The 16,244-nt window shown below is 43.3% G+C and overlaps 1 protein-coding gene across 1 annotated transcript; it reads left to right on the top strand.

The window, feature by feature from the left end:
- The first annotated feature begins 1,620 nt into the window (after positions 1 to 1,620).
- Positions 1,621 to 15,925, top strand: LOC143122541 (cholesterol 7-desaturase nvd). Its single transcript, XM_076283329.1, has 7 exons — positions 1,621 to 2,050; positions 7,880 to 8,068; positions 8,682 to 8,860; positions 9,076 to 9,201; positions 11,481 to 11,600; positions 14,760 to 14,936; positions 15,764 to 15,925. Exons 1-7 carry the CDS (start codon positions 1,621 to 1,623, stop codon positions 15,923 to 15,925), a joined length of 1,383 nt encoding a protein of 460 aa, XP_076139444.1.
- The last annotated feature ends 319 nt before the right edge of the window (positions 15,926 to 16,244 follow it).

The following is a 16,244-nucleotide window of genomic DNA, read 5'->3' as shown; positions in this document are numbered from 1 at the left end:
TGTTTGTCTAAACATGCTGACCTCTCTTGGATCCTGATCCACCAATGTGATGAGGTGTATTACTGTAACTGAGCCACCTTTTGTAGCAGCTGCAATACGCCAAAACTCCACTGGAGTGCAATAAATGCCTGCAATGCAGGAGGAGAGTGGTGAGGATGCCATTGGTACTGCACCATTTCCTAAACTTATGACATAAATGTTTAATTCTTTATCGTCATTCACAAAGTTTGAGCCATAGTAATGAGCACAAAAGGCAAAACTATGACTAATTTGCGTGGAAGCATCCTTTCCGTATCTATATCTATATTTATTTCTTCCCACTTTGTTTACTGTTGGCAAAAACGTGGATGGTACATTAGGCATAATTCCAATACAAAATGTTAATGTTATAACTAAGAAAATATAGATGGTCTTTATAAAGCCTGACTAAAAATGTGTCAGACTTATATAGCCAAGCCAACTCAATAGAAATATTAAGTAGCTTTAATTCAGTTTATGGTCAGGTAGGCCTACAGTAGAAAGCAAATGCCAGCAGCGGTTTGCATATCTCTGAATGGGGCTCTCTGTCTCTGAGGAGGCACGATATGCCCTCCCTTCGACCTCTCACCTGAGTGGGGCGTGGCGATCATTACTTCAAATGCTGGCTGTTATCCTACCGATTCACTCTCCACACGTTAACACCACATGCCTTGGCGCACATACCCGAGCATCCCCTTCGAATACACGCGACCGTCGAGGGACTGCCAAAGACGCGATCAGGAAGGTCACTGCTCTGGGAAACGTAAGGTCGTCTTCTTATTGACTAGATTTTGATATATTTCTCGTGCAATTCTCTGTCTAGTATCCAGTGTGTTAGTGATGCCTTTCCTTTACATAAGAGCTTTACTCGTTAATCCATGTAGTCTATCTGGGGTTATGTGCGACTTGGTCAGTGAATCTATATAGGAAACTGTAATACCTTCATTGGCACGATGCATCTTGAGTTCAGTCCGGAGCTATCTTGTAGGCCTATGCATAATATTGACATTTGGCACAGGTTCACAACAGCCTTGTGAAGTTCCATTGTAGTCACATCCATTTAAACGAGTTTAAAGCATATGACGATGGCCTCTGGGGTCACACCATGAAAGTTTTGAAGAAGATCCACCCTCCGATTCCGCTCTTCAATTTTTTTTTACATAATATTCAGTTGATATCCATGGGTGAAAGATGTGCCAGTAACACATAATCCAAGGTGTTATCTATGGGACGCTGATTGTAGTCAAATTGTGACTTGTATGTATTTGTCATTTCAGCACCATTTCCTAAAATTTAGATAGAAATGCAAAAGAGTGTCGACTTCTCTGTATAATAATAATAATGTTGGGCTACTAATCATTTTTAGCTTACATGTAATGCGTTATGCTACATCTCTATGTTATAATACATCTTAAAGTTATTTATTTACAATCTTTATTGAAACTGAGATTTTTCCTCTAGTGGAAGTTGCTGTGGTCTTCGGTAGCCCGCTGCTGGTGACAGCATAACACAGGGTGACACACTCTATGAACGGAGGGAACGGAGGACATCGGAGGTTGCCCTGAGCACATAAACACAGACACGCGCACTGATTATCCCGCCATGGAGAACCCCAGTAACACGCTGCTTGGTAAGGTGGCCGCAGTGGTCGTGATCAGCATCACGGCCGCCCTCGTGATGCATGTCCAAGATCCATCTGACACTATCCTCGGAGTCGGCTACCCAGAATTGTGGCGGAGGACAGGACTAGCGGGCGCGCCAGCAAGAGCCGCAACGTGCATTCTGGCAGGAGTCTTACTCCTCACATTGGGATGGCTGTACAGGCTACTATTCGCTCCTCTGGAGCTCCTGCGAACCCCCGATGAGGTGGGCTATATCGCTGAGGACGGGCGCTCCCGTGCTCAAGCCGCTAATGAGGTGAGACGGCGGCGAAAGACCGGAGAGCTGCCGCCCGTTTATCCAAACGGATGGTACAGAGTGCTGGATTCTCACATGCTAGAGAGAGGGGATGTCAAAAACGTGACTGTGCTCGGTAAGTCTTTTAGCTCTAGTACCGATATGTTACACATTCTAGTGTAATATATGTGCTACAAATAAGCATTATCCTGCAGACATTCAGTGAGACAGTGATTCATTGATGTTATTCATAGTAAAAGCATGGCCGAAAATGATGAGTGTGTTAAGACGCTCGCATCCCGCTGTGTTGTGCGACTGCCTCCCTCAGCTGAAGCTTTTGGTGCGTACAAGTACACCCAGGATAAAAATAGCATGTTTTGTAACCAGGTCAGCACAATAACGAATACTAGCTACTTTTATTCTGCTGATTCGCAAACCAACCGCAGTTAGCCAGCAGCTGGCTTTCTTGCCACAGTGATACAATAAATGTTTCATATTCTATTCCATCATGGTTATCCTCAAACTAGGCCTATGTAACTGCACCTGCCACACAGGTGTAGATGTTGCTCCATCTCCTGAAATATTTGAATGCCTCTAATAACTCACAGAAAAAAAGGTTTGAAATATGAGACAAAATAAAGTGAGCCTGTTTCTATGTGAGCATATTTTCCTTTCTGTACGTCTGCTTGGTAAACCACACATATGTATGCATTGTATTGCATTGGTTGGTAATGTTCAAAAGGCTCAAAATGCAACTACAAACTGGACTTAACTTTGATTAAATAGAATACATTCTACGATAGAATGACACATTTAATTGAAAAAACAATAGACATTATTGTTAAAAAGAAAACAAATAAGCATATTATCCCATGCGTTCATTCATTTGTAGAGAATAGCAGGAACTGATTTCCCTTCCAATACTGACTCCATGGCTACAGCCTTGGGCATTACAGTCTATTGCACATGCTAGTTCAAATCAATAGGTATACTTGGGTGTACTAAGGACTAAGGTTCCTCTGTCGGAGTACAGTCATTGCTGTCAATCACAACAGTGAGTTTTCTTCCTCGCTCACCTGCACATTGGTTCTGCTGATAGGGTAACAGAGTAACTTAACTCATGCATCGATACTGTCACAAGACTTGATAATGATAATATCATGATTCAGCAATTCTGCCAAAGATGAATCTATGATACATCATGAATACACACCAACTTGTCTCACATCATGTGGGTTGTGGCCTGATGGCCTGTGAAACTCCCATATCAGCCCCATCCCTCATCTGATGCTCCTTCATACACGATACGCATACAGGTCTGAGGGTCAGCTACCCAAGGTCTGAGCTATTCCTTGAGTTTATCAAGTACAGTTGCCACTACAGTATGTTAGAGCTGTCTACTTGCCAATGATTAGCTTTCCAATGTCACAACCCACAGTAGTTTTTTTGGTACTGTATTGTCAGAAGACTACTTTTGCTGCACCAGTCAATACAAAAAACCTAATGTTGTATTTAACAAAACCTGTTTAACAGACCTATACCGAGATTAGTAAAGCTACAATTAAGTTACCAAATAACAAGATGATTACCTTCCCAACAGCAGAAATAGCGCCACTAAATGTAGATGTTCATGCCTTCAACTTTCTGAGTTGTCACATTCATCCTTGCCACTCTCAACAAGTTCCCCATCTTTAACGTTACCAGGTCAAACGATAGCTTAGTCATCTAGCTAACTCATCCAGGGCTGGTAACAGGAGCTTAGAGTGTATGCATATAGGCAAGTTGAGTTGATAAACAGATTTGTAAGGATGTTTTTCTTGGATTTGATGTGTGTAACTGTGTATGGTAGCTGAGTCACTGGCCATTTTTAAAAATATATATTTTAGTTTATTGGAAAGAACAGTCAGTTGTAGGAAAGGAGGAGGATCGTGATATACGCCCTGAAATGATTCATAACACATCAGACATTATGATTTCTAGAAAGTTAGGGTTGTGTCTTAGAAACCATGTGAATCTTACTGAGAGATGAGAAAGGCAGAGGTGGTTGACCAGAATGACACAGTAGTCAGATTTGGCTGTGGTCAACAGATTGGTCAGTTGCAAAACTTTTTGTCAGGATTTGTATTGACTGATGACTGAATCACTGTTTCCTTTTTTACATGTAGTGCTTTCAAAATCTATTTTGTTTTGTTAATAATGTTCATTCAACAGTGTTCTCTATTTCACATTCCAACACACTATACACAGTAACAAACATAGAGATGTAAGGTTTCTGTGCATGTCAAAGAGTGTGGAAAGAGAAAATGTGCATAATCATTATGAGCTGTCTTCAACATGCACATGAGTGATGACAAAACCAGAACTTTCTCATTCAGTCCACTTGGTTCTTGTTGGAATAATTAGCTTTTTGTTGGTGCGCTTCATTCCATGTCCATTGTTCGCCTTCACTGTGGCTGTCTGTGGCCAAGTTGCCACAATGCATACGATCACCTTGCAAATCCTGTTGCCTCACTAGTGGAAGTGTCAAATAAATGGTGATTGTTGTTTGGGGAAGGGGGTGACTAGGTGATGGTTTCTTGGAAACTATTCTTTTTGGTATCCAAGACTCAGTCTCCTTGTGGATAGAGGAGTTAATTTGTGTTAGAACACTTTCAAAGCGAAATACATTACTGTAACAGTAATTACTGTAACAGGTGTTGTGTTTCATGAGTTGTGATTAGGTTAGGGTCAATGTTCTGAATAAAATATGGCAAATTATGTGATGTACACTGGTAACAACAGTAAATATGAGTTCTATAAGATAAAGTATTACATGTTATGATATATATTATATATATTGTGTATTATTTTATCATTCAAACCCTTTTGCTTTTGCATTTTGATGATGAATATCCAAACTATCAATCAGGGTGATGACATTTTGCACAATTCGTACATTGATGTTTGAATTTACCGGAATGTCTGGGTATAATTTCTTGGATATGATAAATTGCCTTCAGTCACCCAGTTTTTGACCATGTGTCTTTATAGATTGCATGTTTTTTTCCGAGTCCTTTCATATTATATGTAATGGTAATAGACAGTTCCATTCAATCTGTCAGCCTCTATACCTTCCATTCAAGCTGTCACACTTCCATTCAAGCTGTCAGCCTCTATACCTTCCATTCAGACTGTCAAGCCTGCCTGTTAGCCAAACTCTTGCCCAGTTTACAGGCTTGTTGTCACAGATTAAGGCTTCTGTCCTGTGCATACTTAGTTTCACAAAGGTTACTCTCGGTCAGATGTGAGACTTCATAACAAGAGTCACTTTCTATACAATTGGCCGATGTAAGCTCTAGCTGTTTGGCATCGCTCGCAGTGTTCACATTTCGCCCACACGTTTTCTCATATTTCATGCCCATCAGGGATTCGTCTGTGTCGGTAATAGGACCACAGCTTTCTCTGTGCAAAAAAACTGAGCACTCCCACTGTTGTTATCATGGAAGCACAAATTAGCCATGCCTGCCGCTACAATGCAACAACAACTCCGAGTTAATTATCATGGTAATAATGCACTGGCATTGTTTATTTCAGGGGTGTTTTGATGAGATTCACAAACGGGGGAAAATAAGGGCTGTTTTGTTCACCAGAGTTTGAGTAGGTAGGAGAGAAGAAGAGAAGAGGGGAGTAGGTGAAGTGGAAAAGGACAATATTAAGAAGTTTGGAAGTGGGAAAGAGATAGAATAAAGTAGATGATAAAAGGATAGAGGGAGAGGAGGTACCCAAAAGCAGAGGTAGAGGAAGGGAAAGGACACCCACACACACACAGAGGAAGAGGGGCCAAAATTCAGCACCTGCTGTTCTCGGCAATGAGTATTTATTTCCTAGTAGGTTGTGAGCCAGGTTGTAGTGAGCAGTTTATATCACCTGTGTTCAGATCCAGAAGACACATCCCTTCATTCAACGTAGAAAACATTTAACTTCAGCCTTTTTAACAGGAAGACTGTCTTTATTCAGTCCTTTACAGTGCTAACACCTCAGTGCACTTAGCACTAGATTTCATAGACAGCATCCTCGCCTCACCCTTCTTATAGTTAGGTGCCCCTGTAGCGTGTGATTTGATGATTTCATCATGTTTATTGGGGCTGCATATATTGCAGCAATGATGGCCAGACTTGTCTGCTTCATCCTCATTCATTTCATGTTACCCCCCCTCCTCCTCCTCCTTCTCCCTGTCTCCTTTCTCTGTCTATGCTTCATTGCCTGATATAAGTGTCTGTCCCAGATTTGCCTCATCCAAATCAAACTCGAGTCCAAGGGACTCAGCTTTCCCTGAAGATGACAAAGCCCAGTGGATTCCTATTGATCATCTTTGTGTGCAGGAGAACCCACTCTTCATCCCCTTGACCAAGTGCCACATTAAACCAGCAAGAGCATGAAATGCCTAATGGTCTAATGACAGAGGTCAAGTATGGAATTGGATTTGAGGGAGTAACGATTGTGTTCCATTCACATTTATGTGCCCATGTCCTGTGCTTGTCCTATTTATAGTGCCAGTGTTATACAGAGGGGTATTATAGGCCTACTGTAGCCCTACTCTCATGTGTTGTTGCATCCTTGCTAATTAATTAGTTTTTTTCTGTTTTAATGGGAGGGCAATCTCTCTTGCTTGCTTGTTTCTGCAAATGTTGGTGAGCCCAGGCCACGGTTCCTGCTAATCTGAGCCCTAATCTGGGTGTAAGCTGAGGCCTGCCGAGCTCACGCTGCCAGTGGCCAGCACAAACTTTGATCCACCTCGATCTCCCACCCGGAGTGCATGCACACCGCACGTCTCACTGCTCGTCTGTTTAATGTCCGCTGGGCACGGCTTTGCATCGGGAGGACATGCACAAACATTATGTGCCCACACAAAGACATGCATCGATGAACACACACACACATGCAGTGGTGAGACACAGGCTCGCCAAACTAACTCCCAACAGATTTGCTTAACAAATTGCCTATGTTTACCATCAGACTTGAATTTAGTTTGAGTGTAGCATTCCACTCACTGTGGCTTCCAGAGTGTCCCATGTACCACATGCTGTGATTGCCTCAAGCCAGGCAATGCAATCGAATTGCATATGAAGTTTTTCATTGTTGCCACAATGATTTAAATTTGTTGGACAACTTGTAGGCTACCATAATGGGAGTATGCCTTTTTCTATGTGACTCTAAAATCTTTGAAAGATTTTTTTATTTGGATTTTGTTTATGTGGATAGGAGAAGCAATTAAATCTGAGTGTCCTCATCTGCACTCCTGCACTTGCAACCCTGAAGTATTATATATTAGAAGGGCAGTTTAGAGGTTCTGTTGCCCACCTGTGTTTTATGACATCAAGCTCGTTCATGTACCTAAAGTGTACTTCAGGAGTGCTTTGGGCAACTGAACTGCGAGGAATTGGACACTTTGGCTCTGTCTCAAACCGCATACTTCCATCAGTACACTGCTAGAGTACACTGAGAGCGTTGTGTCCACTTTTCGATGGTTAGTATTGTCCCAATATCTGCACTATATAGTATTTGAAGTGTGCAAGTAGGTGGTTTGTCGCTTTAAATTAGTGTCTTTAATGAGTGCCGGTGCTGCCACTCGCAGGTGAATAGAGGTACTGCATAGATTGCATAAAGACAAACAGGAATGCAAAAAGGAGATGCCTCTGGGCTGACTCCAAGCACACGTCGAGTCAAGTGTCTATTTAAAATGCCTTTGTTGCAGCATATCAGACTTTCTCACAAAGAAAATGTGGTTTCACCCCCACTGGGCCTTCTTCAGGAAATGTATGTTATGTTATGTAATGTAATTTATGTTATGAGTCATTAGAAAGGGCCCTACAGACTTTATTATTGTCATACTTGCAGATAATGTGTTGTTAGTTGAATAGTTGAATGTGGAGCAATGGCATATTAATGAGAAATGTACTTTGCCTCCCCACCGTCTGTCTCACAGGAGAGCAGGTTGCTGTGTTCCGGGGTCTAGATGGGAAGGCGTATGTGGTGGACGCCTACTGCCCGCACCTGGGTGCCAACTTGGCAGTGGGAGGGCGTGTGGTGGGCGGATGCATCGAGTGCCCCTTCCATGGGTGGCAGTTTCGGGGTGAGGATGGGAAGTGTGTGAGGATCCCGTACGCTGAGAAAGGTGAGAACTAGCGCTTCTTCTCATTTCTGTAAAACAAATCCTGCTGTATGATAATATGAAGCAGATAACTTGTTGTGCAGATGTCTATGTCAGTGTGTTTATGTGAGAAAGTACCATATCAATGTCAGCAATTGTATCACCCATTTGTATCTATTTTATATAGATATCTATTTATATTCCTTTTAACCCATTTACTCCTAAAATGCCTGCTAAAAACGCCTATAGAATCCTATGGCATTCTAGACTAAATAACCTTATTTCCTGAGGGTTTTCTGAAAACATACTAAAAATTGTCAACGTTTACCAAAATTTAATATCTAAGCCTCTGTAGCACCTAGAAACATGAAATAAAAAGCATGCTGCGCTACGCAGCATCCAGCGGGAGGGTCAATGTTGCGCTACGCAGCATCCAGCAGGAGGGTCAATGTTGCGTCATGCAGCATCCAGCGCGAATGGGTTAAAGTTCTACTCATCCAAGTTTACAAAAATATCACGATTAATTCACTACACGTTGTGCCTACATTATGCATTCAACCCCTTAATTAAAACACTGCTAATCACGATATCTGTGTGCTAATTTATGTGGGTGTGTGGTGCCCTGTGCTGTCCTCAGTGCCAGAGTTTGCTAAGGTGCGCTGCTGGCCCAGCTGTGAGATTAATGGGCAGATCCTGGTGTGGTTCCACTGTGATGGGGATGAGCCCGGCTGGAGAGTGCCGGAACAGAGGGAGATCACCCGGGGCGAATGGGTCTACCGCGGTCGCACCGAGCACTTCATCAACGCACACATAGAGGTAGGATGTGTGTGCGTGTGTGCGCATGTGAATATGAGTGTGCGTGTCAGTGGTATAGCTCATAGTTTCAAACCAAGTATTCAAAATCACACATGGCCCTCGGACAGATACAACAAATCCTGAAAGAAAGAGAATTGACACGACACAATGGAATAATGAGGAACTGAGAAAATTCATTGATAACCATTGCGAGTCTTGGTTTGTGTCCACTGCAGGAGATCCCAGAGAACGCTGCGGACATCGCCCACCTGGCACACCTGCACACGCCTGGCATTGTGAGCGGGGTGGACCTGCGCTACACCAACAGCAAGACCTGGGAGTTTGTACGACATGACTGGAAGGTGAGGGAGCGGTGTGGGAGAGACATGTTCGCTCTCATCTGTGTGATGTATTCATCATATTTAGACTTTGTTGTCAGTTGCATTGCTTTAGTGTCATGCAGTTCTGAGAAGAGACTATAGCCCATAGAGTATCACAATGTAAGAATTCACCCTTTCATCAATTTTCAACATACTTGGTATCTATTTAGCACTAAGGAGGTACCCAGTTCACCAGGAACAGAGATGAAAGGGTCACATTCCAAGTCAGAACCACAAAGTAACATGTACAGTACACTGTAGAATACCATATCAGGCATTCTGGGTGCACATTGGCATGAACAGAGATGCAATTCTACCTATTATAAGTCTGCATATGGTATGGTGCAGTAGTACAGCAGAGAGCAGTATGGTGCAGTAGTACAGCAGAGAGCAGTATGTTGCAGTAACAGCAGAGAGCAGTATGGTGCAGTAGTACAGCAGAGAGCAGTATGGTGCAGTAACAGCAGAGAGCAGTATGGTGCAGTAACAGCAGAGAGCAGTATGGTGCAGTAGTACAGCAGAGAGCAGTATGGTGCAGTAGTACAGCAGATAGCAGTATGGTGCAGTAGTACAGCAGATAGCAGTATGGTGCAGTAGTACAGCAGAGAGCAGTATGGTGCAGTAACAGCAGAGAGCAGTATGGTGCAGTAGTACAGCAGAGAGCAGTATGTTGCAGTAACAGCAGAGAGCAGTATGGTGCAGTAGTACAGCAGAGAGCAGTATGGTGCAGTAGTACAGCAGAGAGCAGAATGGTGCAGTACAGAGAGCAGTATAGTGCAGTAGTACAGCAGAGAGCAGTATGGTGCAGTAGTACAGCAGAGAGCAGTATGGTGCAGTAGTACAGCAGAGAGCAGTATCGTGCAGTAGTACAGCAGAGAGCAATGTGGTGCAGTAGTACAGCAGAGAGCAGTATGACGCAGTACAGAGAGCAGTATTGTGCAGTAGTACAGCAGAGAGCAGTATTGTGCAGTAGTACAGCAGAGAGCAGTATAGTGCAGTAGTACAGCAGAGAGCAGTGTCGTGCAGTAGTACAGCAGAGAGCAGTATGGTGCAGTAGTACAGCTGAGAGCAGTATGGTGCAGTAACAGCAGAGAGCAGTATGGTGCAGTAGTACAGCAGAGAGCAGAATGGTGCAGTACAGAGAGCAGTATAGTGCAGTAGTACAGCAGAGAGCAGTATGGTGCAGTAGTACAGCAGAGAGCAGTATGGTGCAGTAGTACAGCAGAGAGCAGAATGGTGCAGTACAGAGAGCAGTATTGTGCAGTAGTACAGCAGAGAGCAATGTGGTGCAGTAGTACAGCAGAGAGCAGTATTGTGCAGTAGTACAGCAGAGAGCAGTATAGTGCAGTAGTACAGCAGAGAGCAGTGTCGTGCAGTAGTACAGCAGAGAGCAGTATGGTGCAGTAGTACAGCAGAGAGCAGTATGGTGCAGTAGTACAGCAGAGAGCAGTATGGTGCAGTAGTACAGCAGAGAGCAGTATGACGCAATACAGAGAGCAGTATTGTGCAGTAGTACAGCAGAGAGCAATGTGGTGCAGTAGTACAGCAGAGAGCAGTATGGTGCAGTAGTACAGCAGAGAGCAGATGGAGAAGTCAGACATAGTTAGTGACATAGAAAATTAAAAAAGAAAGAAAACAAATTAAAAGAGAATAGAGAGAAAGATAGAATATAAAAGCAGAGAGCAATGTGTGTGCAGTAGTACAGCAGAGAGCAGTATTGTGCAGTAGTACAGCAGAGAGCAGTATAGTGCAGTAGTACAGCAGAGAGCAGTATAGTGCAGTAGTACAGCAGAGAGCAGTATCGTGCAGTAGTACAGCAGAGAGCAATGTGGTGCAGTAGTACAGCAGAGAGCAGTATGGTGCAGTAGTACAGCAGAGAGCAGTATGGTGCAGTAGTACAGCAGAGAGCAGTATAGTGCAGTAGTACAGCAGAGAGCAATGTGGTGCAGTAGTACAGCAGAGAGCAGTATGGTGCAGTAGTACAGCAGAGAGCAGTATGGTGCAGTAGTACAGCAGAGAGCAATGTGGTGCAGTAGTACAGCAGAGAGCAGTATGGTGCAGTAGTACAGCAGAGAGCAGTATGGTGCAGTAGTACAGCAGAGAGCAGTATGGTGCAGTAGTACAGCAGAGAGCAGTATAGTGCAGTAACAGCAGAGAGCAGTATGGTGCAGTAGTACAGCAGAGAGCAGTATGGTGCCGTACAACACAAAGCAGTATGGTGCATTACAGAAGAGTGGCGGTTTGGTTTGTGTCTCTCTCAGGTGGAGTGGAAGCCCGAGCCGGAGCCCAACAAGCACTGCTCCCAGATGCTGGTGAAGCACGCACTGACCGTGTTCGGCCGCCGCTGGCCCCTGCTCGACCTGGATGTGGTGGCGAGACAGGTAAAACAAAGACAACAACAAACAAAAACAACAATATGGATATCCCCAAGGCCTCTGTACACTCATAGCCTGTACACACATACACACCATACATACGCGCACATACACACACACAAACACACACACACACACACACACACTCACACTCACACACACGTCCACACAGACGCCCATGCACCAGCATACACACATTTATTTCTGGCCAGGTGTATTGTTTTTATTTATTTTGTGTCCACACTTATTTCCACCTCAATGCACTTTACTTCTGTACTTCACATTTCGTGTCACTGGACTCGTGCCACTCTACCAGAATGAATTACTTCCTACACATAACACACCATAATAAACCATAGTAAACAGCCCTCTTGCTGGCCTCTTGCTGTGGTCCACATATGAGCTGCTTATAGCTCAATATTTTTTTTATCTGAACCATTTTTTACTAATGCTGACCTTTCAGAATGACCCCACAGGTTTTGATGTTTTGACCCGTGTGGCCTTGGACGGTTATTTTTCTGAACACCTCATCGTTTTCTGCAGATTAAGTTGGTGAAAACAAGTGTGTCAGTAACAAAAAAGAAATGGCAAATGTCTACTTGTTAAATTCTGATTCTTGTGTAGTCTTATAATAGCTTAGTCAGTGACTATGGTAAGCATTTGCTTTTGTACTGACTATATTATTTTCACTGAACAGCTGCGCTATTAAAAGATAAACTAAAATAAAGATAATTTATAGGAATGTGCTTAATATAACTGATATAACTTTCTGAAATAAATATAAAAAACCTTTAACGTTGAAGTAGTTGGATATTTGATGTGCAGCCATAATGCATGTAAAAGCCAGGGGGAGACAGTGAGCTGCTTCTTGTGGATATCCCAGATTGCTGACAGTCACTGAGGGCTGCTGCAGTTTCTTCTGCCGGTGCAGTTGCTCTGCTGTAATGAGCTGTGATTCGTTTTTGTAAATTAGATTTCTTCATTGATTGCAAATTCTAACTCTGATTTATTACCCGGAATTATCCATACATTAATATAGTCTATCATGGGAAAATATTGTGAAGTTAATCTGAGGTAACGAAGTGTGAGGTCCAGCACCACCAGTACCATAAGGCCATCTCGTCTCTACACTGAATTACAGTAAACACAGGATAAATACTATCCTGTCCTAAAGGCCAAATCCAGTTGGAATTATCCTTATAATGACGTCAGAAGCATCAGAATTTAACACGGAATACAATCTATCCTAACCCAGAAGTTCAAATGTTCTCTGTTAAAGGAACACGCCAACTTTTGGGGACTTTAGCTTATTCACTATATTCCCCAGAGTTTTCATTCATTTCATTCAGGCAAAGCTCTGCTCCTTGGGGTTTGAGGAAGTAACACCTGAGCTTTTCAGGTACTGGCTGCAAATCACTCTGCCTAAGTAGCAGTGCTTCGCCTGAATGTGAACATACTGTAGTACCAAGTATACGCTTACAAAATGGCTCTGTCTCATTTGACATTGTTATTTGTACATGTTGTAACTATACAAATCACAGCATGTAAATAGGAAAAAGTTGGAATTATTTTGTTCAGGAGATATGGTGAATAAGCTAAAGTCTCAAGAAGTCGGCGTTTTCCTTTAAGGAAACATATAAGTAGAATCAGACAATAAGTCAGACTATAATGTGTATTTATACACGTATATGTGTATAAATATGGCTGAAGTTCATTGGTTCCTCTTATAGGGTTCTACTTTTGAACCCAGTCATTAACTATACACCCTGCTGTGCCAACCATTTTATACTCATACATTTCCAGCCCACTGACAGCTGACTACTCAGTTTAGAGCTAGAGGGATGGCAGTGTTGTCACCCACCCCCCACCCCCCACACACACACACATACACACACTACCCTCCCTAGTTCCACCTGTCTGCCTCTGATTTAAGCCTGGATTCTTGGTTCAGGATTTGGGAGCTATGTCTTGCTGCAGCAACAGCAGCTAACAGCATCTTAAAGCAAGTCTACAAATCTACTGCCAAAACTAAACCCCAACACTGTTTAATAGCCATCAACAGTATTTTAAGAGCCTCCTGACAGCTCTCCTGACTCATGTGGGCACACCTCAGCCAAATGTTTCCATCCATCAGCTTAGTGCTGTCAGTACTGTCACATATACCATATGATGGAGGCCAATTTGACCTTGTCATTTCGACAGTCTGATCATATATGTTTGTCCAGTTTAGAAGTATTATGAGTAACTCGTCTACTTTACTGTGCCACTGTGGTCATCATCACCTGGACTGAATAAAAATAACATTCTTAAAAAAGCACTCACTGGGCTTCTTTGCCTGTTCTGGTACAAAACAACCCATCTGAGTGGGCTCCACATCCATAACTTCTCATCTGTGCCACCTTTGCTTGTGTCTTACTTGTCTGCCTTTACAGCAGCCATGTTTGCCAAGACCAGATCTACTACCATGTACCAACCATAAACAATTCTTTATAGTCCTGTCCTAAATGAACTGTTTATGGGCAAACGGCAGCCCAGCATTCGCATCCATCAGCTGAGCGGTTCCAGCCCTGTCCCATATATTGTGCCTTTGCTGGCTTTACCGCTTTTGTGCTTAGACATTGCGATCAGGGCCCCTTCTAATACTAGCTTCCCTCTCTATGGTGATGCCAGCCTTTCCCTCTGGTATTCTGAGATGGGCATTGCCAACTTACTGGCATATTACCTCCCAGCTGAGGAGGCTAACAAGAGAGCAGGTTACATTGCCATTTTAGTGTTGTGACTTTACTGTAAGTGGACATCCAAATGGCTGTGCTTAGAGAGAACATAACAGAAAATGTGTCAACTGAGGAACACAAGGCTCATGCTTTGGTCAGCGTGTGTTTTACTCAGTGTTTAAATGTCTAAAAGTAGTGCTGCACTCTTTGTTTTACTCCTGTACTGTTTTTAGAATAGTCATGCTCAGTTACTTTCATTCTGTGTGAACAAATGTTGCCTAAAGGCACTATGGTCTTCATCACCACATATGCTCAATTTTTTAGCTCAAGCATTTCTTATTTGTTTGTGTGTGTGTGTGTGTATGTGCGTGTGTGTGTTGTGTGTGTGTGTGTGTGTGCGTGTGTGTGTGTGTGTGTGTGTGTGTGTGTGTGTGTGTGTGTGTACTTTCAGGTGGGCCCAGGCATTGTGTTCCTGCTCTTTGACCACAGTTTCCTGGGCCACGGGGTCATCATGCACTGCGTGACCCCCGTGGAGCCGCTCCTCCAGTGTGTGTCCCACACCATCTTCTACCAGAGCAGCATCCCCCCTCTGGTCCCCAAATTCATCCTACGAGCTGAGTGCATACAGGTAAGGCACACATACAGTACACATGCACACACACACACACACACACACACACACACACACATACATACTGAGAGAAACACACACACAAACACATGAGGGAGAGAGAAAGATATATATATATATATAGAGAGAGAGAGAGAGAGAGAGAGAGAGAGATAAAAACACACACACATACAGACAATTGCACACACAAACCGAACATACATACACTAACATGATAACTCACACAAAGGCTCACAATGCCTACAGAATGCCACAGTCCAGGTCATCCATATCTGACACGCGCACACCGCCCTCACCAAATGAGGAGCCTGCTGCTATGACACCACCTCATTTATAAAGTGTCAAAGGAGGCACTACAGAGTACACACATTCAAAGGTACACGCAGACTGCAGTGCAGACAATGATAGTTGAAGAGGGAGCTGAAGGGAATCCACAGTCGCACGCTGTTTTAAGAGATCCCCAGAGGTCTTGGGCAGAAATCTCATTTTGTTTTGACAAGAAACCCTCTCCGGTCAGAACATCCATTATTCGACGCCTCATCGGGCCACATGCGCAATCGGCCTCTTGAGAAACAAGTTGCCGTGCCGGCACAAACCGAGCCTGAATCACCCACTTGGAATTGTAAGCTGTGAACGCTAGCAGGTTTTGTTCTTTGGGATTTGAGGTTATAGGTTTTCCTTGAGATAGCGTTCCATAAAGGCAGCACCTTTTTGTGTGAAAGAAAGGAATAGCTGAATTAAAGCATGAATGTACGAGAGGTGAATGGGGGTCGCCATGGGGTAAAATGTCCTTTGAAACTCATCCATTGTGCTGTGTCTGGCAGTTTGAACGAGACGTGATGATCTGGAACAATAAGACGTACATCTCCAAGCCCATGCTGGTGAAGGAGGACTCAGCCATTCAGAAGCACCGCCGCTGGTTCAGTCAGTTCTACAGTGACAACAGCCCCCGACTACGCTACCAGCACGACACAATGGACTTCTGAACATGCTCTGGAGGTATTTATGTCGATCTATCTATCTATCTATCTATTTATATATATATATATTGATCTATCTATCTATTAATCTATCTGTCTCTCTGACTGTCTGTCCATTCATCCACATGTAGATAGATAGATAGATAGATAGATAGATAGATAGATAGATAGATAGATAGATACTTTATTGATCCCCAAGAGGAAATTCAACGATCCAAGGATTTCCAAGGGGAAATTCAAGTGTCCATCCATATAATCATCAGTATCCTTGACGAAAACAATACGCTGTGGGAATGCACTGTACAGTATACTGAAGTAGATCAGT

The sequence above is a fragment of the Alosa pseudoharengus genome, unplaced genomic scaffold (assembly GCF_046254945.1).
Source record: "Alosa pseudoharengus isolate Yale_2024_CS ecotype anadromous, Long Island Sound unplaced genomic scaffold, YU_APseudo_1.1 YU_APseudo_1.1_scf_14, whole genome shotgun sequence".
Lineage (NCBI taxonomy): Eukaryota > Metazoa > Chordata > Actinopteri > Clupeiformes > Clupeidae > Alosa > Alosa pseudoharengus.
This window is presented reverse-complemented; position numbering and strand designations above follow the sequence as displayed.